Here is a 26,932-nt window from a genome sequence, read left to right as displayed (position 1 = left end):
ATCACTGCACCCCTAGATGAGTTCATTGAGAGGTGTAGTTTGTAAAGTGGGGTCATTTATGGGGGAATCTGCTGTTACGGCACCTCAGGGGATCTCCTAGTGGGTCATTGCACCCTCAAACCATAACCGTAAAATCTGTACTATAACATGGTGCTCCTTCCTTTCTGACCTTTGCACTGTGCCTCAAAAGTAGTTGTCCCTCCCCAGTCCCCTCCCACTTCCTTCCGTTTACCTCTCAATCATTTATTTATACTTAGCTTGTGTTAACGTTAGCATTTCCCGTGTTAAATGTTTGGTTTTTTCAAAAATAAAAAATTGTAAAACAAAAGTAGTTGTCAATTACATGTAGGGTACTGGCAAACTCACGAGAAATTGCACAACAAAATGAGAGGTCAATTTTCTCCTGTTACCCTTGTGAAATTAAAAAATTTGGGGCTAAAAGAAAATTGTGTTTTTTTTTGTTTTTTTTTCACGGCTCTAGGTTATAAACTTCTGTGAAGCACCTGGGGGTTCAAAGTGCTCACCACACATCTACATAAGTTCCCTGAGGGGTCTAGTTTCCAAAATAGTGTCACTTGTGGGGGTTGTCATCTGTTTAGGCACATCAGGGGCACATCCGCTAATTATTCAAGCAAATTTTACATTCAAAAAGTCAAATGGTGCTCCTTCCCTTCCGAACCCTGCCGTGTGCCCAAACAGTGGTTTTCCGCCACATATTTGTTATCAGCATGCTCAGGAGAAATTGCAGAATACATTTTGGGGTCCATTTTTATCTGTTACCCTTGTGAAAAAAAAAAAATTAGGTCTAAATTTAAATATTGTGAAAAAAAGTTAAAATGTAAATTTTTTTTCCCCTCATTGCTTCAGTTCCTGTGAAGCACCTGAAGGGTTAATAAACTTCTTGAATGTGGTTTTGAGTTCCTTGAGGGGTGCAGTTTTTAGAATTGTGTCAATTTGGGGTATTTTCTGTCATATAGACACCTCAAATATGTGATGTGGTCCCTAAAAAAAAAAAAAAAAAAAAAGAAAAGGTTTTGTAAATTTTGTTGGAAATATGAGAAAAATCGCTGGTCAACTTTTAACCCTTCTAGTTCCCTAACAAAAAAATAATTTTGGTTTCAAAATTCTGCTGATGTAAAGTAGATACGTGGGAAATGTTGTTATTTATTAACTATTTTGTGTGACATATCTCTCTTATTTCAGGGCATAACAATTCAAAGTTTGAAAATTGCAAAATTTTAAAAATTTTCGACAAATTTATTTTACAAATAAAGGCAAGTGATATCAAATAAATTTTACCACTATCACGAAGTACAAGATGTCACGAAAAAGTAATCTCAGAATCAGGGGGATCCGTTGAAGCGTTCCAGAGTAATTACCTCAAAGTGACATTGGTCAGAATTGTAAAAATTGGCCTACAAAGTGTCTCAGTCCTTAAGGGTTTTAAAAGAAAAAAAAAAAAAAGCGTAGAAGCCACCCCACCAACGTCATGGTGTACCCAAGTTCGGGATATTGCTAACCTCTAATCTTAAAGCCTTACCCTGCGTCATAGTGACATCATGTTTGAATAAGGGCTGAGCAGGACCAGGTACCAAACATGGACCCACAGCTAATGAGGAGCTTTTTAAATGTGATATCCAGCTCAAATGAATGGTAGCCGCAACCTTACCTGCACTCAATGCAGAAACCTGAAGCTAAACCAAAAGAAATGAGCTGATGTTTTATTATTTGAGGTTGGGACCATCCCAAACTTGGGTACACCTTGACGCTGGTGGGATGGCCTTTACGTTTTGTTTTTGTTTTTTTTATAAAAAACGGCGTGTACCAAGTACCCCATGTTATTTACATGCACTATTACTTTTATTTACAGCAGGGTATCTTTTTTTTGTCTCAGGTTTTGTCTGTTTTTCGGCCAGTGTGAACATGCTCCTATTTTGCATGTATACCAACTTGATTCAAGTTCATTTTTTTCGCTTAACCTTATGTATATAGTCTTATGAGAGTGAGCTGCTTATCACAGGAGGGGTCAGAGATGGACAAGGAGGCACCCAGGCAGCTAGTAACAATGATAATGTCCTGGTGATAAAACCTTTACTGCAAGTAAACAGTGCACAGCCTGATAAGTGACACATCATTAAATTCTGTTTTTTAACCTCTACCTCATGCTGACAGTTTCCCTTTAAGGGGCATTTACACTGCAGGATAATAGTGAACGCGCGTTATTTCACAATTATCCTGCCGTGTAATAAGGCTGCCGATCACCCGATTAACAAGCAAAATCCTCATTCATCGGGTGAAGTGACGTTTTGTGCAGCATAAAAGATAATTCTCAGCAGTGGATAATCCAGTGTCTCACACAGGTGAGAACTATAGCAGCACATTATCACTAATTTATCTAATAGATCCCTTAATGCGCATGGTTTGATTTGGTCATCCTGCGGTAAAAGTTTACCGATCGGCAGTTGTATCGTGCCGCCGGTCGGTTCATGTAAATGGAACTTTGGACGCTGATCTATGGCAAACCTGTAGGTATTCCTTAGGTCTCCAGTTGCCATAGCAATCACTGGTTCCTTTCGAACGCACTGCAGGGAGCCGACGGAGTGATAAAAGGGAGCGATCTCCTTCTGTCTCACGATATACTCATATTGACCATGGTAAGTAAAGCGTTAACAGAGTGTCTGCTGGGTTAATCACTGCCCTTTCACATCCTAATGGAAAGTGGCACTGTCCATGAGGATGTGAAAAGTCAGTGCAGTGACAAGAAGCGGTTAAACATTTTCTACCATCACCATGTCCCTATACCAGCCATACTTTGCTTCTTCTGGTAATTGAGCGGCACTTGTGCATAGTTGTCAATGTATAGTTATCCTCCCAAAAAACTAACTTCAGCTCCGTCTCACCAGCATCAAATCCGCAGGAGATAACAAGATTTTAATTTTGTTTAAAAGGAACTACAAAAACAGGAAAGTCCTTCAGGGTCAAACATATTGGCCAAAGACGTTTATTCAGGTGAAAGTTATATGGAATTAACATCTTAGCCAAATTCTAAAATCATAAACAGAAAAAAAAAAAAAAAAAAAACAATTAGCAGACAAGTATTTCTCTATAACTTAAAAGCTTTTCATATCAACCCTGTCACTACCGTGGGGTCCGCAGCATGATATAATACATTTCCAGCAGGAAATTAATTACAAAATCAATCAAATATGATTGCATGAAAAACCAACAATCCCTTTACTATAGGGGTTACTATGGGAAATGCAGAATTCATAGAAGGCTTTTCACAGACCGGTTACCTAGAGCTGTCTACCAGACTGAGGACACTTAGTAATGGACCACAGATGCAGCAGGTTGTATTGTCTCGGTTCTGTGGTCCATGAAACGTCTGTATTCAGAATGGGTATAACTTATTTTGGAAGGTGCCTATATTATACCAACATGCACGATAGTTTCCATTGCATCATGTCAAGTAGTGAAAAGGGAGGCCATCGGCACATGTAAAGCATCCATTGGTATGAACCTATGCCAATGGAGGTAAGGAAGGGGGTGAAGGTATTAGCAATTTTCCTAGTAGTTATAAAATATAGCATTGGTGGAGAACAGCACTAAAATCTTTAGCATTCATGTAAGGTTCCAGTTCAGCCATAACATTTAAAAGAAAAAAAAAAAAACAACAAAACATAAAAACAGGTCTCTGAATGGACATGAAATACCAACACTAATGGAAATTGAGTTAGTGATATGGCGAGAGACCCCCATGTAGACCCAACATTAGAGATGGTGTGAATCAATTCGCACCCAGTCCAGCGGTCATGCCAGTAATCTGTGACCAACGGACGTCAGCCCTACAAATTACCGCCTATCCACCAGCATTTACCGCTCTTCTGATTAGCTGGCCTGGCGCAACATGACTTATGTCACATAGCAATGACGACGTCACACCAGGCCAGCTAATCAGAAGAACCACCAAGATGCTGTCGGGTAGGAGGCGGCCTGCAGGGCTCCCGCTGTTGGGCACAGATTACCACGTGGCCACTGGACCAGGTCCAGCAAGTGGATTAGCACCATCTCTACCCGACATGTTTTAGTGGCGTGAACACCTGCACTACAGAACAGTAAAATGAACCACGGCTATTCCCAGTAAATGAAGCTTTAAGAAATGTTAACAAAAAGGTCCTCATGTTATAAAAGCCCCGAATAATGTACACTGGTACCGGCTGACTTGTAGAAACGCTGCTCTCTACTGTAGAAATTTGAAGTTCCTTAAAATTAGTTTCTTGGTTTGTTCTCCCAAAAGTGAGTTTTCCAAGTAATAAAAAGTTACACTTATTATTGTGAAAAGTGTTTTTCGCTAAAGGGCAATAAGCAATTTTAACACTGAAGGAGAACAGTAGTGAACAGTCTAATTGTTTGCGGCATCAGCCTGCCGAGACCAGCCCTCCTCCTCCACTCCAGAGTCATACTCCTCCTCCGTTGATTCTTTATTTTGTGTTCTAAGGAGAAAAAGTGGGAAGAAATTATGTAGATTTAAGACAAAATTATCCTGAATTTCATTTTAGTTTCATAAACTGAAGCTAATATAGATGACATAGGAGTAGCTTCTATAAAAAAACAAAATAAATTAATATAACGCAAGAAAACTTAGTCTTAGGGCAGCCATGTTGAGGATATACATGTCCTTCTTGTGGTGCCTGTATTGAAAAAATAATAGCGACCATTTCATCAGTAGCAATGAATAAGTGTTATCTGAGAGAGGAGTGATAGGATTATACTTTACAGGACGTGATGGAGTGCAGCCCCCCTGACAACCAGCAGCAGTCCAACAAATGCGTGACTGATCATTTTTAAGCAACATAAAAGAAGTGATAATTATCGGCAGTACATCTCCTCAGAAGACGACCAGCTTTGTAAGCAAGTACTTCCGGCCGCTGCCACCGATAAAAGCTGATCGGTGGTGGTACCGGGGTGTCAGACCCCGGCAGGTCAGACATTGATGACCTAACCCAAGGATAGGCCATCAATGTAAAAGTAGTGGACAACCTCTTTAAAACTTGTTCAGGTAGTAAATCTGTCTGCTTGAATAAGAGTTACCATCCTGACTCGTGTAGGCCTCCGAAAGCACAACAGCTCAAACTTCCCACTTTGCACTAAGCCTATGGCAGTCTATAGTGAGAGCTACTAAACTAACTCCTTACTCACCAGGCACCTTAAAAAGGCCTAAAAAGGGGTTGTGCAGTTAACATCTATCCTGTGGAAACTTGCTGAACGATGGGAGTCTGACTGCTAGGACCAGCAACGATGAGCAGATTGGGGAATTTCCACACCCGACAGGGATCTTTTATACCAGTTTCAAAATTAAATGGGTAGGTCAGATGCCCGATCGCCGCTCCATTCATACTCTATGGGGTTGATGAAAAGGCCTAGTACAGCACTCAACAGACCCATAGGGAATGATTGAAGAGGAGGTTGAGCATGTGCACTACCAGCTATTCTAACAGATAACAGCTTCTAGTTCAGCAGATCAGTGCGGGGCCCACTGGACGAACCCCCCAATCAACTATGCATCGCCTCCTGTGAATAGGCAAAAACATGTTTTAACTAGTGAAGTGCGAGCGTGCGCAGATATCGTGTTATCCGTACATGCACGAGTGTTATCTGAGTATCTTGTAGTGCTCGAGTAATATGTTCGAGTCCCAGGGGCTGCATGATTCGCAGCTGATAGACATCTGCAATACATGCCGGAATTGCCTGTTTGTTAGGCAATCCCCGCATGTGTTACGGCTGTCTAACAGCTACGAATCATGCAGTCTCGGGGACTCAAACATATTACTCGAGCACTACAAGATACTCGGATAACACGATATCCGAGCACACTCGCTCATCAACTGCCTACCAGTTCAGTTCAGCCTGATGTGGAAGTCATTACACTAGCACTGGTCGATATTTCCCAGAAAACAGCAAGGACTTTCACTTACCGAATATAACCTGGCTCCTTTTTACCTTCAACCACTTCCTGGTCCACCTCAACACAAATTATGTCAGAGTTTGGAACTTCAAACATGGGCTCAAGAAGGAGTTTTTCCTGAAAAAGGAGAAGAAAAAAAAAGGCAAAAATCAATAAATATGTGCAATAAGGAAAAAAGTTACATTTTCTCCTACATAAAAGATAGTAAGGTAGAGCTGCAGAGTTTATCTTGGAGGTCACAGAGGTGCAGCTAGTGCCCTGTTACGTCTAGGTCATGTGCCTGTAAACTGGCAGACGTCCAACAAGGGAAAAGATCATTCGCGCCGACCTACCATGATTGAGCGGAGGCCTCTAGCACCAGTTTTTCGTTCAAGAGCCAATCTGGCAATAGCCCGCAGAGCACCTTCAGTGACATTTAATTCACACTGAAAAACAATACATCAGTTACAGTGAAAAGATTAAAACATGAATAAATAAAATAAAAAAATATAACCCAAAGCAATATAAAGCAAACCTTATCCATGCTGAACAGAGCCTGGTATTGTGGCACCACGGCATTACGTGGCTCCGTGAGGATGCGTACAAGTGTTTGTTCATCAAGGCTGTGGAGGGGCACCACTACGGGAAGGCGACCCACGAACTCAGGAATCATGCCAAACTCGATGAGGTCCCTCGCTTCCACGTGACGCAGCAGCCGGTCCTTCTCTTCAATGTCTTGTACTGCATTCGATTCAGCGCTGTTATTCGCCAGATCAGCTGCTGCAGCGGCTCTACGGCCTTTCCCCAGATTAGAGGCTATGCCGAACCCCAAATACTGAAGGGCAAAGAGAAGACAAAATGGGAATATGAAAAGAAAGGCAATCATAAAATAGACTTTATACAAGGCCAGTAATAGCCCTGCAGATGTACCACAGCCTGTACCATGTGCATTACTCCGAGTCAGAAGGACTCCCCCCTCTACAAGGGCCGGCAGACAAAGCCAAGAATACATGGATGGCCATGCAAAAATGGCTGGAGTAGTTCCCAGAAGAGAAATCCACATCTGCCTTGAGAACAGGAGTTGACTATTTTTAACCCCAGAAATCCTAACGCAGCATATGGAGAAAGCTACGCACCAATGGCGAGGCAAAACATACCCCTTTAAGGAGGGCTGCCATGTAATATTACACATGAATTACTGACCACAGGGTCCTCTCAGTGATCAGAATAAGGCCATCCACTTCAATTCTCTTTTCAGAGACTATGTGAATGAATATTCTCTCGCTTTCCAATCTGTGCGACCACAAAGGCATTAACGGATATTTATACAGTACAGACCAAAAGTTTGGACACACCTTCTCATTTAAAGAAATTTCTGTATTTTCTTGACTATGAAAATTGTACATTCACACTGAAGGCATCAAAACTATGAATTAACACATGTGGAATTATATACTTAACAAAAAAGTGTGAAACAACTGAAAATATGTCTTATATTCTAGGTTCTTCAAAGTAGCCACCTTTTGCTTTGATGACTGCTTTGCACACTCTTGGCATTCTCTTGATGAGCTTCAAGAGGTAGTCACCGGAAATGGTCTTCCAACAATCTTGAAGGAGTTCCCAGAGATGCTTAGCACTTGTTGGCCCTTTTGCCTTCACTCTGCGGTCCAGCTCATCCCAAACCATCTCGATTGGGTTCAGGTCTGGTGACTGTGGAGGCCAGGTCATCTGGCGTAGCACCCCATCACTCTCCTTCTTGGTCAAATAGCCCTTACACAGCCTGCAGGTGTGTTTGGGGTCATTGTCCTGTTGAAAAATAAATGATGGTCCAACTAAACGCAAACCGGATGGAATAGCATGCCGCTGCAAAATGCTGTGGTAGCCATGCTGGTTCAGTATGCCTTCAATGTTGAATAAATCCCCAACAGTGTCACCAGCAAAGTACCCCCGCACCATCACACCTCCTCCTCCATGCTTCACGGTGGGAACCAGGCATGTAGAGTCCATCCGTTCACTTTTCTGCGTCGCACAAAGACACGGTGGTTGGAACCAAAGATCTCAAATTTGGACTCATCAGACCAAAGCACAGATTTCCACTGGTCTAATGTCCATTCCTTGTGTTCTTTAGTCCAAACAATTCTCTTCTGCTTGTTGCCTGTCCTTAGCAGTGGTTTCCTAGCAGCTATTTTACCATGAAGGCCTGCTGCACAAAGTCTCCTCTTAACAGTTGTTGTAATGATGTGTCTGCTGCTAGAACTCTGTGTGGCATTGACCTGGTCTCTAATCTGAGCTGCTGTTAACCTGCGATTTCTGAGGCTGGTGACTTCGATAAACTTATCCTCAGAAGCAGAGGTGACTCTTGGTCTTCCTTTCCTGGGGCGGTCCTCATGTGAGCCAGTTTCTTTGTAGCGCTTGATGGTTTTTGCAACTACACTTGGGGACACTTTCAAAGTTTTCCCAATTTTTCGCACTGACTGACCTTGATTTCTTAAAGTAATGATGGCCACTCGTTTTTCTTTACTTAGAATTTGTATTATGGCAAGGAAAAAGCAGCTAACAGTCTATTCAGTAGGACTATCAGCTGTGTATCCACCAAACTTCTGCACAACACAACTGATGGTCCCAACCCCATTTATAAGGCAAGAAATCCCACTTAATAATGCATAGTTTTGATGCCTTCAGTGTGAATGTACAATTTTCATAGTCATGAAAATACAGAAAAATCTTTAAATGAGAAGGCGTGTCCAAACTTTTGGTCTGTACTGTACATCATCGCTCCTCTCTGATGCAAAGAGGTCTAAGTGCGGAGAACTGCTCTGCCTTACACTTCTCCCCAAATACTAGGTGTCGGAGGTCACACCAGGTCGGAAAGGCCAGTTCAACGGCGGCTCCGGCGCCGAGCCCGCACTGAACCGAGCACATGACAACTGATTCTTACAGCTGACATGTGCCCGCACCAGCCGCGGGTGGAATCGCGATCCACCCGTTGCTGTTAACTAGTTAAATGCTGCTGTCAGTTTCTGACCGGCATTTAACAGCGCCGCAAGCGCGTCACTTACCCCGCCCATCGGTGACCCCGTCACGTGATCGCGGGTCACTGATGGGTGGGCATGACAACCCTGGGTCCGCAACAGACTCCAGTGGTTGTCATGTAAAGGTTGCTATGAGCGCCACCTAGTGGTCGGCACTCATAGCACAGGAGCATTTCTGCTACATAGAGGTTATCTGCTCATCACCTATGTAGCAGAGGCGATCGGACAGTTGCTGCTTCTAGTCTCCTACGGAGAATATAGAAGCAAGCAAAAAGTTTTAAAAAAAACATTAAAAAAAATAAAAAAGTTTAAATCACCCCCCTTTTGCCCCATTCAAAATAAAATAAAAAATAAATCCCACATATACATTTGGTATCGCCACGATCAGAATCGCCCGTTCAATATAAAAAAAATTATTAATTAGATCGGTAAACGGCGCAACAGGAAAAAAATTCCAGACACCAGAATTAAATTTTTTTTGGTCGCTGCAACATTGCAATAAAATGCAATAACGGGCGATCAAAACATCGGATCTACCCCAAAATGGTATCAAAAAAGTCAGCCCAGCGTGCAAAAAATAAGCCCTCATTCAGCCCCAGATCCCAAAAAATGGAGACGTTAAGAGTCTCGGAAAATGGCGCCATTTATTTATTTTTTTAGCAAACTTTGGATTTTTTTTCACCACTTAAAGAAAAAATAACCTATATATGTTTGGTGTCTACGAACTCTTAATGACCTGAAGAATAATAATGGCAGGTCCGTTTTAGAATTCAGTGAACGTGGGGGGGAAAAAAAAAAAAATCTCATCCATTTTGCTGGAACTGTAAAATGCTGTGCACAGCGAAAACCCGCAGCCTCAAAAACTCACCAAAAATAAATCATGGGAACTTGTGTTCTCACAGCAGCACAGAGGATGTAAAGTAGAACTGGTGATCTCAGGATCCAAAAGAAGCTACATATACATTATTATGCTTGTAAGTTATACCACATATGTGCAGCAGCTCTGGTTACAATCTCCTTTATGTCCTCACTGTAATACTAGTCTGCCCAGTCAGGATCTGCACATGCCACACTTCTTCACAATGGAGAGGTTAATCCACGTGCCGCACAAATCAGTGCCCCTGGATCTAAGCAGAAGCTGCGCATGGACGCTCTTCACGGTCATGGACCTCAGTCTGCAGCGTTCCATGACAGAACTACCTCTACAAGAATAAGTGCAGTTATTTCTAAAACCGCTTTACTTCACAGACCTAGGACTTTAGACATATAGCAGACATATTCCCATCATCGCGTTAGTATGTCCACCAGCCTCCCCCAAGTTGAGTAGCTAAAGGCCATCTGTTTGCTGAAGATGCTGAAATTAATGGGGCACCAACATCAACCTCACAATTCTACTTCAATTAAAAAGCAAATTTCAATTAATTGTCCAGACTCAACTCAAAGTCTTGCTACATCGGTGCAACTAATTGAAGGTGTTCATCTAATGCTGCAGGAGAGGGCCTAAAAATATCTAATGTACGCATGACCCTTAAATATCTTTACCAGAGGACATAGACAAGTAATATGAACGGTCAGAGTCTGTACACTCAGGACAGAGCTGCAGAATCAGAAACAAAAATGAGACACCTTAAAGTGCCCCTCCGAGGATACTCTCCGGCTTACTCGGACATTGGATGCAGAGAGACAAGGGCACGTTGGGAGGTAGCGCTGGATTTCTCCATGCCCAGTGTCAAACGCTGCATGGACACTTTCCATCAGACATTGGAGGCAAGACATAAACCTCTGGATTGGGACAAACCTTCTCATTTTTCCTCCTACTGATGATCCTGTCCAGGCCGTTGAAAGCTCCAGATGCTACAAAGAGGATGTTTGTAGTGTCAACTTGAACAGTTTCACCACGGAGCTTCCTTGAGTTTTTCTCAGGGACATTGACAATGGTGCCTTCAAGAAGCTTCAGCAAACCCTGCAAGTGAGGACATTCAGCAGTTTTATATATCATCAAGTAGATCTAATCATGTACACGCTGCACAAAGCAGTAACGAAACGTATGCAGCTTGGTAACAGGTTAGCCTTTGAACCAATAAACTAAAGCCCTGTTAATGTTTGACAATTCTTAAAACAGAAGTATTAGAGAAATTCAAAACAGTTTCCAAATGTGTCCACATGAGCATAAGCGCCAATATACAAAGGCTACCGATCAGACTTACCTGCTGCACACCCTCTCCACCCACATCCCTGAGCTGATGGATGCCAGGGACACTGCCAATCTTGTCAACCTCATCCAAAAATACAATTCCTGAATAACAAAAATTACACAATGAAATAAAATTATAATATATATAAAACAAAATAGTGCTAAACTATAAAAATGAATGTTTCAGATCCCAGAAGAGACAAGGAAATGAAAGCTTGAGCAAAATGGGAATTAACATTAGGAAGGCAATTAATAAACTACTCGTACAGATCCCAATTTAATTAAAAGCTCCAACTGGAAATTAGGAACCATGGCCAAATCAGACTGGGAGCTGGCAGGTAGATGAGGCGATATAGGAATTTACTGAAAGGACATAATGTACGCACCTTGTTGGGCCTTCTCCACATTGTAATTGGCATCCTGAAGCAGTTTGGCAACCACAGACTCGATGTCCTCTCCCACATACCCAGCCTGAGTCAGGGTGGTGCAGTCACATATGGCAAAGGGGACATCCAGGCACTTTGCCAAGGTCTGTGCAAGAAGTGTTTTACCTGTAGGAGAATAAAATATAAATTATATTATACATTATGCTAGGCAAACTGTAATAAGCAACAGATATACAACATGGGAGTCACAGGGCTAAAAAAAAAAAAAACAATCTAAATGAAGATTATAACTCTGTAGTGTGATCAGAAGACATGTACCAGCTACAAGTTCAGTTAACCATGGGGACCATTAATCCGGCTTAGGTATGCAGGCACTCACAGAACGTGATCAGATATTAGCAGAATAATACAGGCATGTGATCCCTATATAGTGAATAGCATTTACCTTGTAGTGCTTAATGCTGAGTATTATGGTGGGGGCGGCACTTCCACTTCAGAGAAATGGAGGATGGTGTATAATAAATGCTTATGGAACAGAAAGAGGTTATAAATCCACTTTCAAGTACTCTGTGTGACTGATGTTTGCTACTCTCCTAATTAAGATGATTCAGCAGTCCACAGGCTGTGCATGATACCACCAGCTTCAATGAATCACTTCAAAAGTAGCCAAGCTGCAGTACCGGCCATGACCTGTGCACAGGAATGGTGCATTTGGAAGGAAATGGACTTTTTTTCTAATCTGGATAAACCCTTTAAATAGGTCAGGTCCGGACCTGACCTATATCAGATCGGTGGGAATCAGACTGATTCTTAACACTGAACAGCACAGCGCCGAACACCGCTTAGGGGCCACTCCTGATACTTTAGATTATAGGAACTGAATGGCAGTTCTTTGCAAATGCGGCCATCGCATATAACAGCTGATCGGTGGGGACCTGACACCTCCACCAAGCTAAAAACTGTAGCCTGTGCCAACTGCCCCTTTAAAAGGCTTTCTAGTAAGGTTTGGTGAGAGTGGCAAGACAATTACAAGTTGGTTAATGCTGGTAACACAATCACCATTGTTCAAACCTTGGCAACATTTTAATTAAGTGTATTAAGTGTATACTAAACCTTATTTCCCCAAGAACAGAGCTATTCAGGCTAGAAAACACGCGAGGAAGCCTCTTACCAGACCCGGTGGGTCCGAGCAGCAGGATATTGCTTTTCTCTAGCCGGATGTCGTCATTGTTGGAGTCCAGCACGTCGCCTCCTCGCCTCTCCTGGGGCATTTGTTGGTTTACTTGCTGTTGCATAGATGCTCCCAGGGCATTGCCGTGCGGGCTGATCCCAGCAATCTGCAGCAGTTCTGGAGGGAGAACACAATCTAGCTCAGTGGAATCCCATTCTTCACATAACGGTTTAACCACGTGTGTCCATCGTCAAACATTTGACAGTCGAAAACATATCCCGTAAGTGAGCTTCAGACGGCCTATGATGTGACAAGTATTTGTGCACGTGAAAAGGTGACATGGAGAGGAACCAGGAAGAGGTGGCAGACATATTGTTAGTATGACAAGTCATGCGTGGAGAGCTTTGCATATGTCCAGACCGCCCAATCAATAAGTAAATCATAAGTCCTAAGATGATAGTCACGTGTTCATTTTAGAAAATATACCAGAACAGTAAGTTATGGAGGTAATCTGTGGCTGCAAACACACCACCTGATCATACAATCTGCTGAGGAAGAAGGGGAACCACAAAGTCCAGTAGGAGCAATGCCGACCGAGAGGAGACTTACTTGTAAATCTGTACTCATCCTCCCGTCTTCTTATCTCTAACTCTACAGAGAGGGGATTGAAACAGTGACATGAAGCGATCATAAACAACCTGCTTACAGAAATCACAACCCAGTATTTGCAGAGGTCGTCTTCTGGGCCAGAGTAGCGAATCTACGGATGCTACATCAATTCCTACCGAATGGGGAAAAAATCGGACCTCCCTGTACAGAAGGCATCGGCCCCCTAACATGTGGGCACAGCCATGTTGTATTCGAAGAGCACAAGCATCTTACAGCCTTGGAGAATAAGTACAATTAGGCTTACACTTCATGGTGAATATTGCCAGCTGTAAGGCAGAAATAGAAATGGACAATATGTAAAAAAATAAATCTAAACACCAGATTTACTGGTAATATTAACTACTGATGAGTGGTTTGGGTCTTGGACCTGCATCCTACACTAATCACAAATCAAGAAGAAGTAGAAGGTCTCAGATTATTAAATGGGCTCAACAAAAAGACTATGGGTGTGTATATCGCTCTATCAGCATTACTGCAGCCAGTTCTGATCAGTAGCAGGGGGCTTGAGGGCTCGGACAACTACAGGTCAATATAGTGCTTGGCTGCAGCTACAGAATATCAAAACACATTATAAGGGTGTCTGTCAGCAGAGAATGACCCTCCATCTCCACCACCACCCCTTTTTCTTTTATTCACAGTTCTGGCTTTATGGAGCCAGATAGAAAACAAGTATGTGGGGAGGTGCACTTAAAGGGACTGGCAGCACAAAATGACTGTTCAAACCAAGTCAGACACTTACTCATCCTGTGATATATCCAGTAGTAACATTATTTGTGAAACAAATTGGACTGAAAGCACCACTCCAGCAGTTTTTTTTACTTTACTATTGGAGTGGTGCCACTAATTGAAGTTCCCTGCCCCTAGTCATATACTTACCAGCTGCCATCTTCATCTGTTCTCGGCACTGCTTCAGACGGTCTCCAGCAGTTTGTGACCTGCCGGATTGCTCCAATATTTGCTGAGTGATCCGGAAGTCACAACTCGAGACCCTCAGACTTACATTGAGAGTTGGCGGCACGGCGTGGGACCAGAGCAGCACCGGGAACAGCTGAAGAAGGCAACTGGTTAAAGTAGGATATTAGAGTCAGGGAACTTGCATTACACTTTAGCTCTAAAATAAAAAAAAATAAACAAAACAGTGCAGCGGTGCTTTAACATTTAATAATTCACTATTCATGACGTCTGCACACAGCAAAGCCCAATTGAGCCAGCATGACGGAAAGGTAACAGAGGACACGCATGCCGAGGAAAAGGAGCAGAGGTTAATCAGTATCCAGGGCAAAACATAAAAAAAGCAAGCGTATGATACAAACAGAAGCGGCTTATGATCCAAACTGGTGTAGCCATGGAGGAGAAAAGCAAAGCGGATGATGGTATTTATACATATAGATCTCCAAAATGACCACAGAGTCTTCTCCCCACCGGTCAGAGACTTTGTAGTCGGATACATGTATAAGGCAATACTCAGAAGTAGGACACTGTTTGCTGGTGTGTGCGGATAAACCGCACAAACCTATGGCCTGAAATAGAGGCAGCCAGACTGAGGTCTAAGCAGTCAGCACGTCACAGATCTTCCCACTACACCGAGGCTGAACACCAGGAGAGGACATGACAGCGACTGAAAGCACGGAGCTCTTTACAAGCAAATAGGAGGTCAGGCAGCTCGACCATCGATTCATTGGGGGTGCAGATTCACAGCTGATACCATACCAATTCTATTTTCTAGTGGAAGGCATGTTCAGCTCATAGGTGTGGAAAGTTTGTGACATTTTTACACCAGTATTCCGGAGTAAAATAAATAGCCCCCTCATCCCACAAGTGTCTGAGACTTCAATTGTATTCAGGACTTGACCATAGATCAAATACAAGTCAGGTACATGAGATGGATGCAGCCGCCACAGATGCCCCCCGTAGGTTTCAGGTCAACCAGCATGGCTCCATGCACATATTAATAGGACCTCTCACCTCGCGGGGTCAGAGACGCCTGTTTCTCCACTTCTGCTTGCTGCCTTATGTTAACTGGGATGTTATTGTATATCCGCTTGTAATGATTGTACACCGCTACAGCAAGAACCTTCTTGGCAAACGACTGGCCCACCACATATTTGTCGAGGTAGTTGTAGATCTGGAATGAATTGACAATTACCCAAAAGTGAACATGGCTGCTGATGTCATATTGTGGGGGGTTTATCAGTGGAATAATGAAGTGAAGGAGGAAGAAAAAAAATCCAATATAAACCTAGCAATTTCTTTCCAATAAAAAGTACAAAAAGGCTAAAAATTAAATAAAATAAAAAAAAATTAAAAAGCAGCATTACTCACCACCCAGATCCCCTACTGCTTCTGTTCCATCAACATAACCAGTGCAGCAGATTACTGCCACCGCCAATGCTCAGCAGTCCCATGTCACCGGGTCGGGACATAATTGTTACAGCACTGACTAGCGAGGCACAGGAGCAGGGGATAGGGAGCAGAGTTTTGCTTCTTATATATTTATTTTAAGCCCTGAGTATTTTGTAAAATCTGAGCTAAACAAAACAAACAAAAAAAATCCTCTTTTTTTCCCCCATTAGCCATTAAGATAAAGAAAAGCAAAACTTTAATTCCACCAAGATCTATCAGGACTCTACCATACCCCTCCATATATCACTAAGCTAAGGAGAATAAATGCAAATATTCTGAACAATTGAGACCATTTTCCACAGGAATATTTGAGCCCCCCTCGCCTACACTGTCATACAGGATATAGTACTTAATCAATGGCTGATTGGATATCAATCACACGTACCTGCGGACAACCAGGCCGGACTAAAATCAATCAACTGAAATAAGTAAACTATTAAAAAGGGGTTCAATCACTTATAATGAAAAGTTATGCAACTTTCTACCAAATCGTTCTCAGTGTTTCAATTCCTCAATTTCTTTCAATGAGAACGTTTTGGTTTACATCCCTACAGCCGAGCCGGGGGCTCACAACCCACATTGCATTTTGTAATACTCTTTTCTTACAATGGGCTCATGAGTACACATTACAAGGGTATGTTCACACATGGCAGAATTGCAATTCTTCCTCTCATCTGAATAGGCCTTGCAGAAATCCATGCACATGCTACAGAAACAACCTTGCTCGGATGTAAGAAATAAAAAAAAATAAAAATTAAAAAAAGACACAGAAATCTTTAAAATGATTCTATAATTTGTGAACATTACTTAAAGTTTATTGTAAAAAAAAAAAAAAAAAAAAAAAAAAACAAAAAAAACACAAAAGCAAATAATCCTCCCAGGGTCCAGCACTGGGTCTCTGCCACTCATCAGGATGTCTGCTATTGTCTAAAGCGCTGATGTCACGTCGACAGCACTGCAGCCAATCACTGAGCCCATTGGCTATGACCATGTTGTCACGCTGTCTCTGTGTACTGGAGGTAGGGGGCCTAAGCTGACCCTAAGCTGGGGCCCTGACTAATCCCTCTACCTGGAGGTACTGTTAAAGGTACAGAGGTCCAGGCCGCCAGCGTAACCCCTACCTCCTGAGGATCCCTGCACCTAAGTAATCTAGTCCTGAGAACGACCCCGATCACAACAAAAGGGGACAAGTAATAATATGCCCACACTCAGTACTTAGACGAACGAGACAGTACAAGGGAAAAACCAAAACCACCTTGCATACAAAAACTACACAACTACCACAGAGGGAACACCAACGGGAAAGGAGATAAATGATAAAGCGAGGAAGGGAAAAAACCCTCCGAATACACTTATCTCTGAAACTCCAAATACCACGATCCGCTCTGTTAGTCTGCATGAAATGCTTTCACCGACACTTCCCTAACAGACCGGCAGGCATTTGAAGGAGTCTCACTACAGCAGCATTGATTGCAGCTGGGCGAGGCTGGACCTTGTCTAGCACAGAGAGAGAGAGAGTTAACTCCCTCACTGCCGAAAAACACAAAGCACCAAAAACTCAGCTGCGAGAAGTCAGGCTGTGTAATCGTGACGATCTTCGTGGCGACACACCCGTGACACATGTAGACGGCATGAGCCGCTGAGCCCACTACAGCAAAGTAATGGAGACCAAGGCAGAGACTCCATGCTTGGACCTGGGCAGGGTAAATAAACCACAGTTTATTTTTTTTTTCTACAACAAACTACATATCAGGAAAAGTTTTCTGGAAGGGTATGACCCCTTCAAGGTTAAACCACACAACGTTGTATTTTTCCAATGATCATCTGGACCTAAAACCACATCATCTACCTGAAGTGAGGATTCACCACAGACTAAATACAATTCATCCATAGTTATGTACCAATCTCTCCTATGAGAGTTATTCGGTCTCTACAGGTTTAACAACCTAAAGACTCAAGTGCATATGTGCAGCCATAATGCAGCATCTAAACTTCAGAAGGCATCTACATATACATCTAATTTCATAATTGTAAAGGAGATGCTAAAAATAGTGAGGAATTGAAATATACTGTGCGTTACAAAAAGCTGAAGATTTTTTTTTTTTTTTTTTTTGCATTAAAACTTGAAACTCCATTTAAATTCATCTCATGTTTTTCCTGCAGAAATAACAGCTGGCTTATACACATCAGCACCTGTATCTCATGAACCAACCCCAAAGACAGCATTACAGATGGGAATACAAACTACTGGACCCTCAGGGAGTGGTTGCGGGTACCTTTTTGGGTGGTGGTGGAGGTTTCTGTTGAAATGCTAGTTTCACAGCTTCGGCAGCGGTCTCGGGCTCTCGGTTTATCGATTTCTTTGAATCTGCCTCTGACAAGACCACAAAAAAGTGGTGGCATTTCTCACACTTGACAAATCGGGTAGAGGCTGCAGACAGAGTGGGCACAAGGATTTAGTGAAATTTGTAATTTGAGGTCAGATTGTGTGAATGAGTAAAGCTATACGGGAACTTACAGACAAACGTCTCCACATGGGTGCACAGGTCCCCACACTTCGGGCAGCGCAGCTGATTGCCACCTTTCCCTGAACTGCCAGAAGATTTCTTACCACCGCCTTCATTTACTGTTTTCTGCGCATAGAAAAAGTGCATCAAATGAAAGACTAAAATGAAGCTCCAGCATCACAGGACAAGGAGTTTCTAAACTAATTACCTTTCCATCGCCTGATCCATCCTTGCTGGCACCATCTTTAGAGGCAAAATACACAGTAGTCTCGGAGAAGGCTCGAAATTGTATCTTCCTCCTAACAGGAGCGTCAAGAGTTCCAGGTCTTCTAAAAACAGACAGATGTCCCCGACCGCAAGCAACTCCTATAAAGGGAAGGCACAATCTGTCAATTTACTGTTAAGCAATGGTTTATACCGCAACATAAAAGAGCATACAACACAAAATAGTCATTAGAAGAGGAAACTTGAGGACCAGTTACACCACTTTACTACAAATACTAGGCATCTTGCAAATTCTTCAGCCCAGGTTACCCCAGTCCTTAACAAAGATCCCAGGTTCCCACAGAGAAAGCATCTCATTCATTGGTAGCAATATACTCTATCAAGGACAGAGAGACAATGGCAGACGCCAAAGAAAATTACATGATCGTGCTCTGTTCACATCGGTGTCATTATCTCTGTCATAAGGGAAGAACAAATTTTTGGTACCCTACAGTCAAAATAAGAAAAACCCACACTGGTCACTGAAATAGCTAGAAACCAACAAAAGTAATTATCAATTTATGTTTACTTAATATCAACTGAGACTCAATTTTTTTTAAGCGCAATTCAAAAGCACACGAATGAAAATGTCCTGGACAAAAATGATGGGATTCTTAAAGTAATATTTTGTTGCACAACCTTTTGAAGCAAATCACCGCAAACAAACAATTTCTCTAACTTTCAATGAGACTTCTGCACCGGTCCACAGGTATTTTGCCCCCCTCCTTGTGAGCAGACTGCTCCTTGTGTCTCAGGTGTGAATGTGCCTTCTCCAAAACTGCAGGTTTCAGCTCCTTCCACAGATGTTCAATAGGATTTAGATCAGGGTTTATAGAAGCCACTTCATTAGAGTCCAATGCTTTGCTCTTGGCCATTATTGGATTTTTTTTAGTCATCATCCTGTTGGAGGACCCATGACCTGCGGTTCAGACCAAGCTTTCCGACACTGGGCAGCACATTTCGCTCCAGAATTCCATGATAGTCTTTAAGATTGTATTGTACTCTGCATAAACTCAAGACACCGTGTGCCAGATGCAGCAAAGCAGCCCCAGAACATAACAGAGCCTCTTCCGTGTGTCACAATAGGTACAATCTTCTTTGTAGACTTCATTTTTGCATCTGTAAACATAGAGCTGATGTAACTTGTCAAAAAGCTCCAGTTTTGTCTCATCTGTCCATTCTCCCAGAAGCTTTGTCACTTTGCATTTTGGTAAATTCCATTCTCTCTTATTTAGGATTTGCTTTAAACAATGGGTTCCTCCTCGGTCGTCTTCCCTGAAGTCCACTTTGGCCAAGACAGCGATGGATGGTGCGATCTGACACTCATGTACCTTCACCTTGGAGGAGTTCGCCTCTAATCTCCTTGGAAGTTGTTCTGGACTCTAGTTACCATTTGTATTATCTAGCTCTTCAATATTTCATTAATTTTCCTCTTGCGGCCACGTCCAGGGAGGTTGGCTACAGTCCTATAGACCTCAAACCTTCTGTATAATATGTGCAACTATAGTAACAGGAACATCAAGGTCCATGTTCAGTGTGGTACACACAGACAACAAACAGCACAGTGACTACTTTTCCCCCTTTGAATAAGCAGACTGACTGATTACAAGTTTGCAGACACCTGTGATGCCAATTACAGGACACACCTCCATTTAAAATGTCACTATAGTCAAATTATTTTCAATCTTTTCTAAGGATACCATCATTTGTGTCCAGGCAGTTTTAATTAATGTTTGTTCTTTTTTTCTATTGAACCACAATTCATAAGCAATGTCTGATTCATATTAGTTGATATTCAGTAAATTTAAATTAAAAATTATTGGTCAGTTTCAGGTTACTTCAGTGACCATTGTGGGTTTTCCTTACTTTACCAGAAGATTGCCAACAATTCTGCTCATAGCTGTCAGTTTTAATGAAGTTTTTCCCACAAAAATGTAAATCCATGTGATCAGATCACCTGCCTGCAGATCAGATAACATTTTCAACATGATGGGTTCCTTTTAAAGGGGACTCTACATTTAATGTAAGCAGGGTCTACTCTACTGGGCTAAGTGGTAAGGTTGATATAGACGGCAAGACCTGAATGCAGTGACTGGCTGCAGGGGTCATATCTGCTGTAATCATAACATCACCGCTACAGCCTATCAAGAAAGAAAAATGGCGGTTGTGTTGCTGGAGCAAGGACAGACGACTAAAGCGACTTTTATTATTTTAACACTCCACAGAAAAAAAAAAAAAAATTTGTAGTAATAGAAAACCCCTTTAACTCTGCATTAACACCCAGTTTCAACATAGCCTTTAATCTTCTCAACACACAAGTTACCGTCAATAGCCTCTCTAGAGATTGTATTGAACTTGCCAACTTTTATTATTTACATAGTTACATAGTTTATAAGGCCGAAAAAAGACAAGCGTCCATCCAGTTCAGCCTATTTCTTGTGCACTGCAGCTATTCCGCAGCGTTGATCCAGGGGAACGCAAAAAAAAACAAAACAAAAAAAAACAAAACATGCGGTATAGGCCAATTGACATCATTGAGGAAAAAATTCACTTCCCGACACCAATCTGGATTAATTAACTATCACTAAGCATAAGATGTAATTTTATTGTTCTCAAGAAAGGCGTCCAGGCCTCTCTTGAACTCTTTAAGTGAGTTGGACATCACCACTTCCTCTCCCAGAGAGTTCCAGAGTCTCACGGCTCTGACCGTAAAGAATCCCCTTCTATGCTGGTGCAGGAACCTCCGTTCCTCCAGACGCATAGTGTGCCCCCTCGTCTTTGTCACCATCCTTGGTATAAACAGGTCATGGGAGAGATCTCTGTACTGCCCCCTGATGTATTTATACATGTTTATGAGGTCTCCCCTAAGCCTTCTCTTTTCCAACATAAATAGGCCTAATTTTGACAACCTCTCTGGGTATTCTAGTCCCTCCATTCCCTTTATTACCTTAGTCGCCCTCCTTTGTACCCTCTCTAGCTCCAATATGTCTTTCCTGAGCACCGGAGCCCAGAACTGTGCACAATATTCTAAGTGCGGCCTTACCAGCGCTTTATACAGAGGAAGAACAATGTTCTCATCATATGCCCCTATTCCTCTTCTGATGCATGCCATGACTCCATTTGCCTTCGCAGCTGCTGCCTGACACTGGGCACTCCAATTTAATTTGCTATTAACCAAGACGCCCAGGTCTTTCTCCATGTCAGATTTCCCCAACGTTTTCCCATTTAATATGTATGGGTGACTGCTGTTTTTCTTTCCCATGTGCATGACCTTACATTTATCGGCATTGAACCCCATTTGCCATTTTTTGGCCCAACTTCCCAATTTATCTAAATCCTCCTGTAGCTGTGCCCTATCCTCATCTGTATTAACTACTTTACAAAGTTTAGTATCATCTGCAAATATTGCTATTTTACTATGCAACGGTGCGACTAAATTTAATATGAACATGTAGGTTTCTCTTTTCCATTAGGGTGTTTTCACACCTGCGTTGTCACCCGTTTGTTGGTCCCGTCAGGGATTACGTCCAGACACCCCCCCCCCCTTTGCAAAACAGGATTCAGCTGTATGTGCCAACCTGGCCATTGACTATAATGGTGCAGACAGTGTGAATGTGCGCTCTGTCGTGCATCCTTTTCGGGCGTATGCGCCTACTGGAGATGAACACCCAGACACAGTCTAATATGCCTGGGTGTCCACATCCAATATGAGTATACGGCCGAAAATTATGTAAGACAGAGCACACAGTGACCGTCGGCACAATTATAGTCTATGGCCCCGTCGGTGCATACGCCCGAATCCCGTTTTGAAGGGGGGAGGGGTGGGTCAGGACGTAAACCCCAACAGGACCAACAAATGGGTGGCAAAACGCAATGTGAAATCAACCTTACATGTGTCTTAAAGAATGTAAAAAGGCAAAATAAAATGTGCCACGTGAATTAGATGCTCCTAACCCTCCACCATCTTGTAAGAGTCAGATAAGAGGAGTTATGTGACCGGACAGCATGGTGTATTCTACGTATGTTGTTGTGGTGTCCAATCAGTGACATCAGGGCAGGCGAAGTCAGCGCCGTACAGATGTGATTCCATATTATTTATAGTCACTAGTAGTTTATATATATCAAAAGGGTCTAAGAAAAAAAGGAAAAGTGACAAGTGAGAAGCCCCCCCGACTAAGAACAAACAGCGCTGGATAATACAGTCCTTGGACCGAGGTCAGTGATCTTCATATATTATTGTCCAGCTGCAAAACAGACAAGCAGCGACCTCGAGCAGACAGTAATCAGCACACTATCTCTGTACGCCATTGTTCTCACACATTCAAAGGAACACTGGTTTTCCTTGGGTTTTCTTTTTAATAGCCTGGTATATTCTACACATTATTTTTGCAGCATTTCACAGGTGTCTTTTTATGCTGCAAACAGATAGAAAAGAAATTTCAAATATTGTTTTTTTTTTCCCTTACAAAGTGGTAGTGGAGATTATATATTCATTTTCCTTTAGGATGCATATGATTATATCAGAGGAGCTTATGGAAAAAACTGCTATAAAAACTGCTATATAAAGAGCATAAACATGAAAATACTGAAACACATACACTTTAAGTCCCTGCCAAGGGCTCCGCAGTCTCCTAGATAGGGGGAGGGGGGCTTTTTTACATAGTTGTATTGGTGATGCCAATAAGGACTTCACTTCTGCAGGCATTACGGTAAGTCACTTTTGGGGTAAGCAGCAAATATTAATGGGCACAAGGAATTGTCCAAGGGAAGAAAAGTCTGTTTTATGGTAGATGAAATGTAACAGAATTGAATAGAGCGAAGCTGTCGGATGAAAACTAATTAGCGCTTTGCCACAGGATAGATGATAACATGTTGATCAGTGGGGGTCCGACCACTGGGACCCGCAACAATCTGCAGAATGGGAAATTCTTAGCACCTGTAGACTGTAGCAGCAGTGTGCCTAGGTGACCGCCACTCCATTCATTCCCTATGGGACGGCTGTGCATTGCACTTGGCAATCGGGAGTCAGACCTGCCGCTCAATTTGGCAACAGGGATAAAAATTCTCTGTCTGGAATAAAATATTCCTTTCTGCGATTGGTGCAGGTCCCAGTGATCGGCCACCCACAGATCAGTACATTATCACTCAATATTCAAATAGGTGATAACTTGTTTTCACTGGACAACCCCTTTAATATATTGTATTGTAGACACCTACAAGCAAAAGACTGGTGTCGGGTACCTTGCCTGGTCGCGACACAGACAAATTGACGTGACTAAGGGGGCTGTCTGTCTGGATCTGTTCATTAGCCAAGCCAGCCCCGACCTCTATCAATCCCGATTCAGAGAAGGGGGCTGAATTAGTGATAAAACAGATTCGGACCCAGAGTCAGAGACGATTGTAAGAACTAAAAAAAAGTAACCAATTTGTATCCCTTCTCTAAAAATGTTCCCAACTTCACTAAAGGTGGGTGTGAGCACACCTAACAAATGTATTAAAACTTTCTACAGAAATTAGTGCAATATTCACCATGCACCGGCTCACTGCTGGCAGATCTCATATCTGGTGTAAGATATACTCCAGACGCGCTTCTTAAGTTACAGTTTTGGGAAAACTTCTTTATGCCTTATCCTAAGAATAGGGGATAACTTTTCAGGACTCGGAACACAGAGGCCAGGTCTTTGCAGAGCCGCATCTTGGATGGAGCAGAGACATAAATGCTTCACTTCTGCTCCCTTCATTGTGTATGTGACTGCTAGAGAGTACAGCGCTCAGTCCCATGGACAATGAAGGGAGTAGTGGTCCAGCATGCGAACCCCCTCTACATGCAAAGCAAGGCTGCAGGACCCCGATCAGGTATCCAGAGTGCCACTCTTAGGGTCAATCAGCAAATTATCCTCAATCCTATGGATAAGAGCTTGCGATTTTGGGAAAACCCTTTTAATAAACTTGATGCATCAGACTGCAGCAGAAATCATACAATGAGCGGCATTTCATACACAAGTCATAAACTATCCCACTATGTCTTCATTCCTCACCATTTTCAAGATCCCTCCTTTCCGTCAGTGAATAAAAACTGAAACGTCTTGATCTAGTCCTGATGACAGACCCTCAAATTTCAGTGGCAAATCCACATGCAACTGGACTACTCACAAAATCCACTGAAAAGGTCACTTCCCTCACCCTAAAAAAAAAAAAACTGCACTGTCTGATGGAATCATTGATTTTTACATCAAAATCTTCATCAAATCTGCAATAAATCAGTCCACAAAATCAACTGCTCGGGAGGGGATTTAATACAAATTTGACACAGAATATGTATTGAAATCTCCAAGAAGACAGACCCCAAACTCTTCCCCTATCCTCTTACTTTCCCAGCCCTGTGTACATGGGATATGTCCTATTCTGGTGCATTATTAGGGCATGTACACACGATCCTTTCTGGCAGCACCTTGAATGCAGAATAGTTTATGCTGCGTCCAAAGCGCTGCACGCAGGTGAATCCGCATGTGTTCATTGAACCATGCGGATTCACCGCATCCTATACATTACACTGATAGAATTTCTCTTGCGAAGACTAAAGTCTCCACAAGAGAAATTGACATCCTGCGGTCTGTGAAGACGCGCCACATGTCCGTCTCCGCGGGTGATCCGCAGGAGCACAGAGACGCACAGTGGACATGGGATTTCTACAAATCCATCCACTATGCTCTAACGTCTGGCCGCTGTGGATTACACACAGCACAAGTGCGCTACATCCAATCCGCAGCCGTTCCTGACCGTGTGCACATACCTTTACAGATCAGACCCAGTATGTTAGGCACAGGGTGACAGGACACAAGGCGCACACGGGGGGGGGGGGGGGTCCCCGCAGGGTGCCAGGGCACACACACCACAGGGGGGGGGGGGGGCTCCCCACAGGGTGTAAGGGAGCACAAACACAGGGGAGGGGGTCCCAGCAGGGAGCACAAACACGGGGGGGGGGGGGGGGGGGTCGCCACAGGGTGTCAGGGAGCACACACACCAGGGGGGGGGGGGGGGTCGCCTCAGGGTGTCAGGGAGCACACACACCGGGGGGGGGGGGGGGTCGCCGCAGGGTGTCAGGGAGCACACACACCGGGGGGGGGGGGTCGCCGCAGGGTGTCAGGGAGCACACACACCGGGGGGGGGGGGGGGGTCGCCGCAGGGTGTCAGGGAGCACACACACCGGGGGGGGGGGGTCGCCGCAGGGTGTCAGGGAGCACACACACCGGGGGGGGGGTCGCCGCAGGGTGTCAGGGAGCACACACACCGGGGGGGGGGGGGGGGGGGTCGCCACAGGGTGTCAGGGAGCACACACACCGGGGGGGGGGGGGGGGGGTCGCCGCAGGGTGTCAGGGAGCACACACACCGGGGGGGGGGGGGGGGGGTCGCCGCAGGGTGTCAGGGAGCACACACACCGGGGGGTGGGGGGGGGGGTCGCCGCAGGGTGTCAGGGAGCACACACACCGGGGGGGGGGTCGCCGCAGGGCGTCAGGGAGCACACACACCGGGGGGGGGGGGTCTCTATCTCACGGACCCCTGTCTTCAGGACACAGCTGGTGACAGTCTGGTAGCAGGTCCTGCAGCTGCCGGTACAGCCTGCTGACACAGGAGGGCTTCTAGTCACTGACAGCAGGGGACGGTCTTGCAGCAGCAGAGGGGTCTCCACACGGCTCGCCCGTCACACATGTGTCCCCCCAGGGCCCCGCTACCTCTGTGCAGGGAGCTGCTGATGATCCTGGCAGCACAGGAACAGCTGTGGCCGGACATGGTCCGCCCAGTGACAGGCCGGACAGGTCTCGGTGCAGGAAGTATTACACTGGATATCCCGGGCCGGTACAAAGTGACGGAGACCAGAGAGTGACGCCGCAGCCCAGCGGTGTCCCGGGCCCGGCAGCAGCCTGGTATGTCGTCAGCCCGGCAGGGTTCAACGACCCAACCAATCACAAACAGAGCCTAGAAAAGGTGAGGGGGACGTGCCGTTCATGTTCTTTGACGTCATTACGCTGAAGCTGCCCAATCAACGTGCATTTCACGTCCGGAACGTGACCAGCCGCCATCCTTACTCCTGCCAATGACAAGTAGTGACGTTCTTACAGAAAGGTCGTACATAGCAGAGGAGATAGGCTGTGACGTGTGTCTGGGTGTTGTATGGAGAATTCCGAGCGTTCTGTGTGGACACGAGCGCACACTTTACATTCACTTTACGTCAATGTGGCAGTTCTTTATCTTTCCGACAGTTGTAAATATGGCGGCTTGCTGTAGTGACGTCACCGCTCACCCCGATCTGACCCTAAAGTCCTGTTACCACGTGCTACAGTTGTGCTAGTTCCGTGCGCAT

The 26,932-nt window shown here is 44.0% G+C and overlaps 1 protein-coding gene across 3 annotated transcripts; it reads right to left on the bottom strand.

Moving 5' to 3' along the window:
• Window positions 1–3,589: 3,589 nt before the first annotated feature.
• CLPX (caseinolytic mitochondrial matrix peptidase chaperone subunit X) lies at window positions 3,590–26,608 on the bottom strand. Of its 3 annotated transcripts, none has more exons than XM_073653399.1 (14): window positions 26,572–26,608; window positions 18,515–18,672; window positions 18,318–18,432; window positions 18,076–18,230; window positions 15,362–15,521; window positions 13,337–13,378; window positions 12,728–12,904; window positions 11,557–11,721; window positions 11,184–11,272; window positions 10,775–10,939; window positions 6,480–6,779; window positions 6,298–6,390; window positions 5,976–6,082; window positions 3,590–4,493 (listed from the first exon to the last, which is right to left on the bottom strand). In XM_073653399.1, exons 1-14 carry the CDS (start codon window positions 26,591–26,593, stop codon window positions 4,403–4,405), a joined length of 1,839 nt encoding a protein of 612 aa, XP_073509500.1. In that variant the 5' UTR covers window positions 26,594–26,608; the 3' UTR covers window positions 3,590–4,402. The 3 variants fall into 3 exon arrangements, with proteins under 3 accessions (XP_073509500.1, XP_073509499.1, XP_073509501.1); XM_073653398.1 differs by lacking the exon at window positions 26,572–26,608 and adding an exon at window positions 26,304–26,565; XM_073653400.1 differs by lacking the exons at window positions 13,337–13,378; window positions 26,572–26,608 and adding an exon at window positions 26,304–26,565.
• Window positions 26,609–26,932: the final 324 nt, after the last annotated feature.

Source organism: Phyllobates terribilis, unplaced genomic scaffold (genome assembly GCF_046119375.1).
Source record: "Phyllobates terribilis strain yellow unplaced genomic scaffold, ASM4611937v1 Scaffold_11__3_contigs__length_659146591, whole genome shotgun sequence".
In the NCBI taxonomy this organism is placed as follows: Eukaryota; Metazoa; Chordata; class Amphibia; order Anura; family Dendrobatidae; genus Phyllobates; species Phyllobates terribilis.
This window is presented reverse-complemented; position numbering and strand designations above follow the sequence as displayed.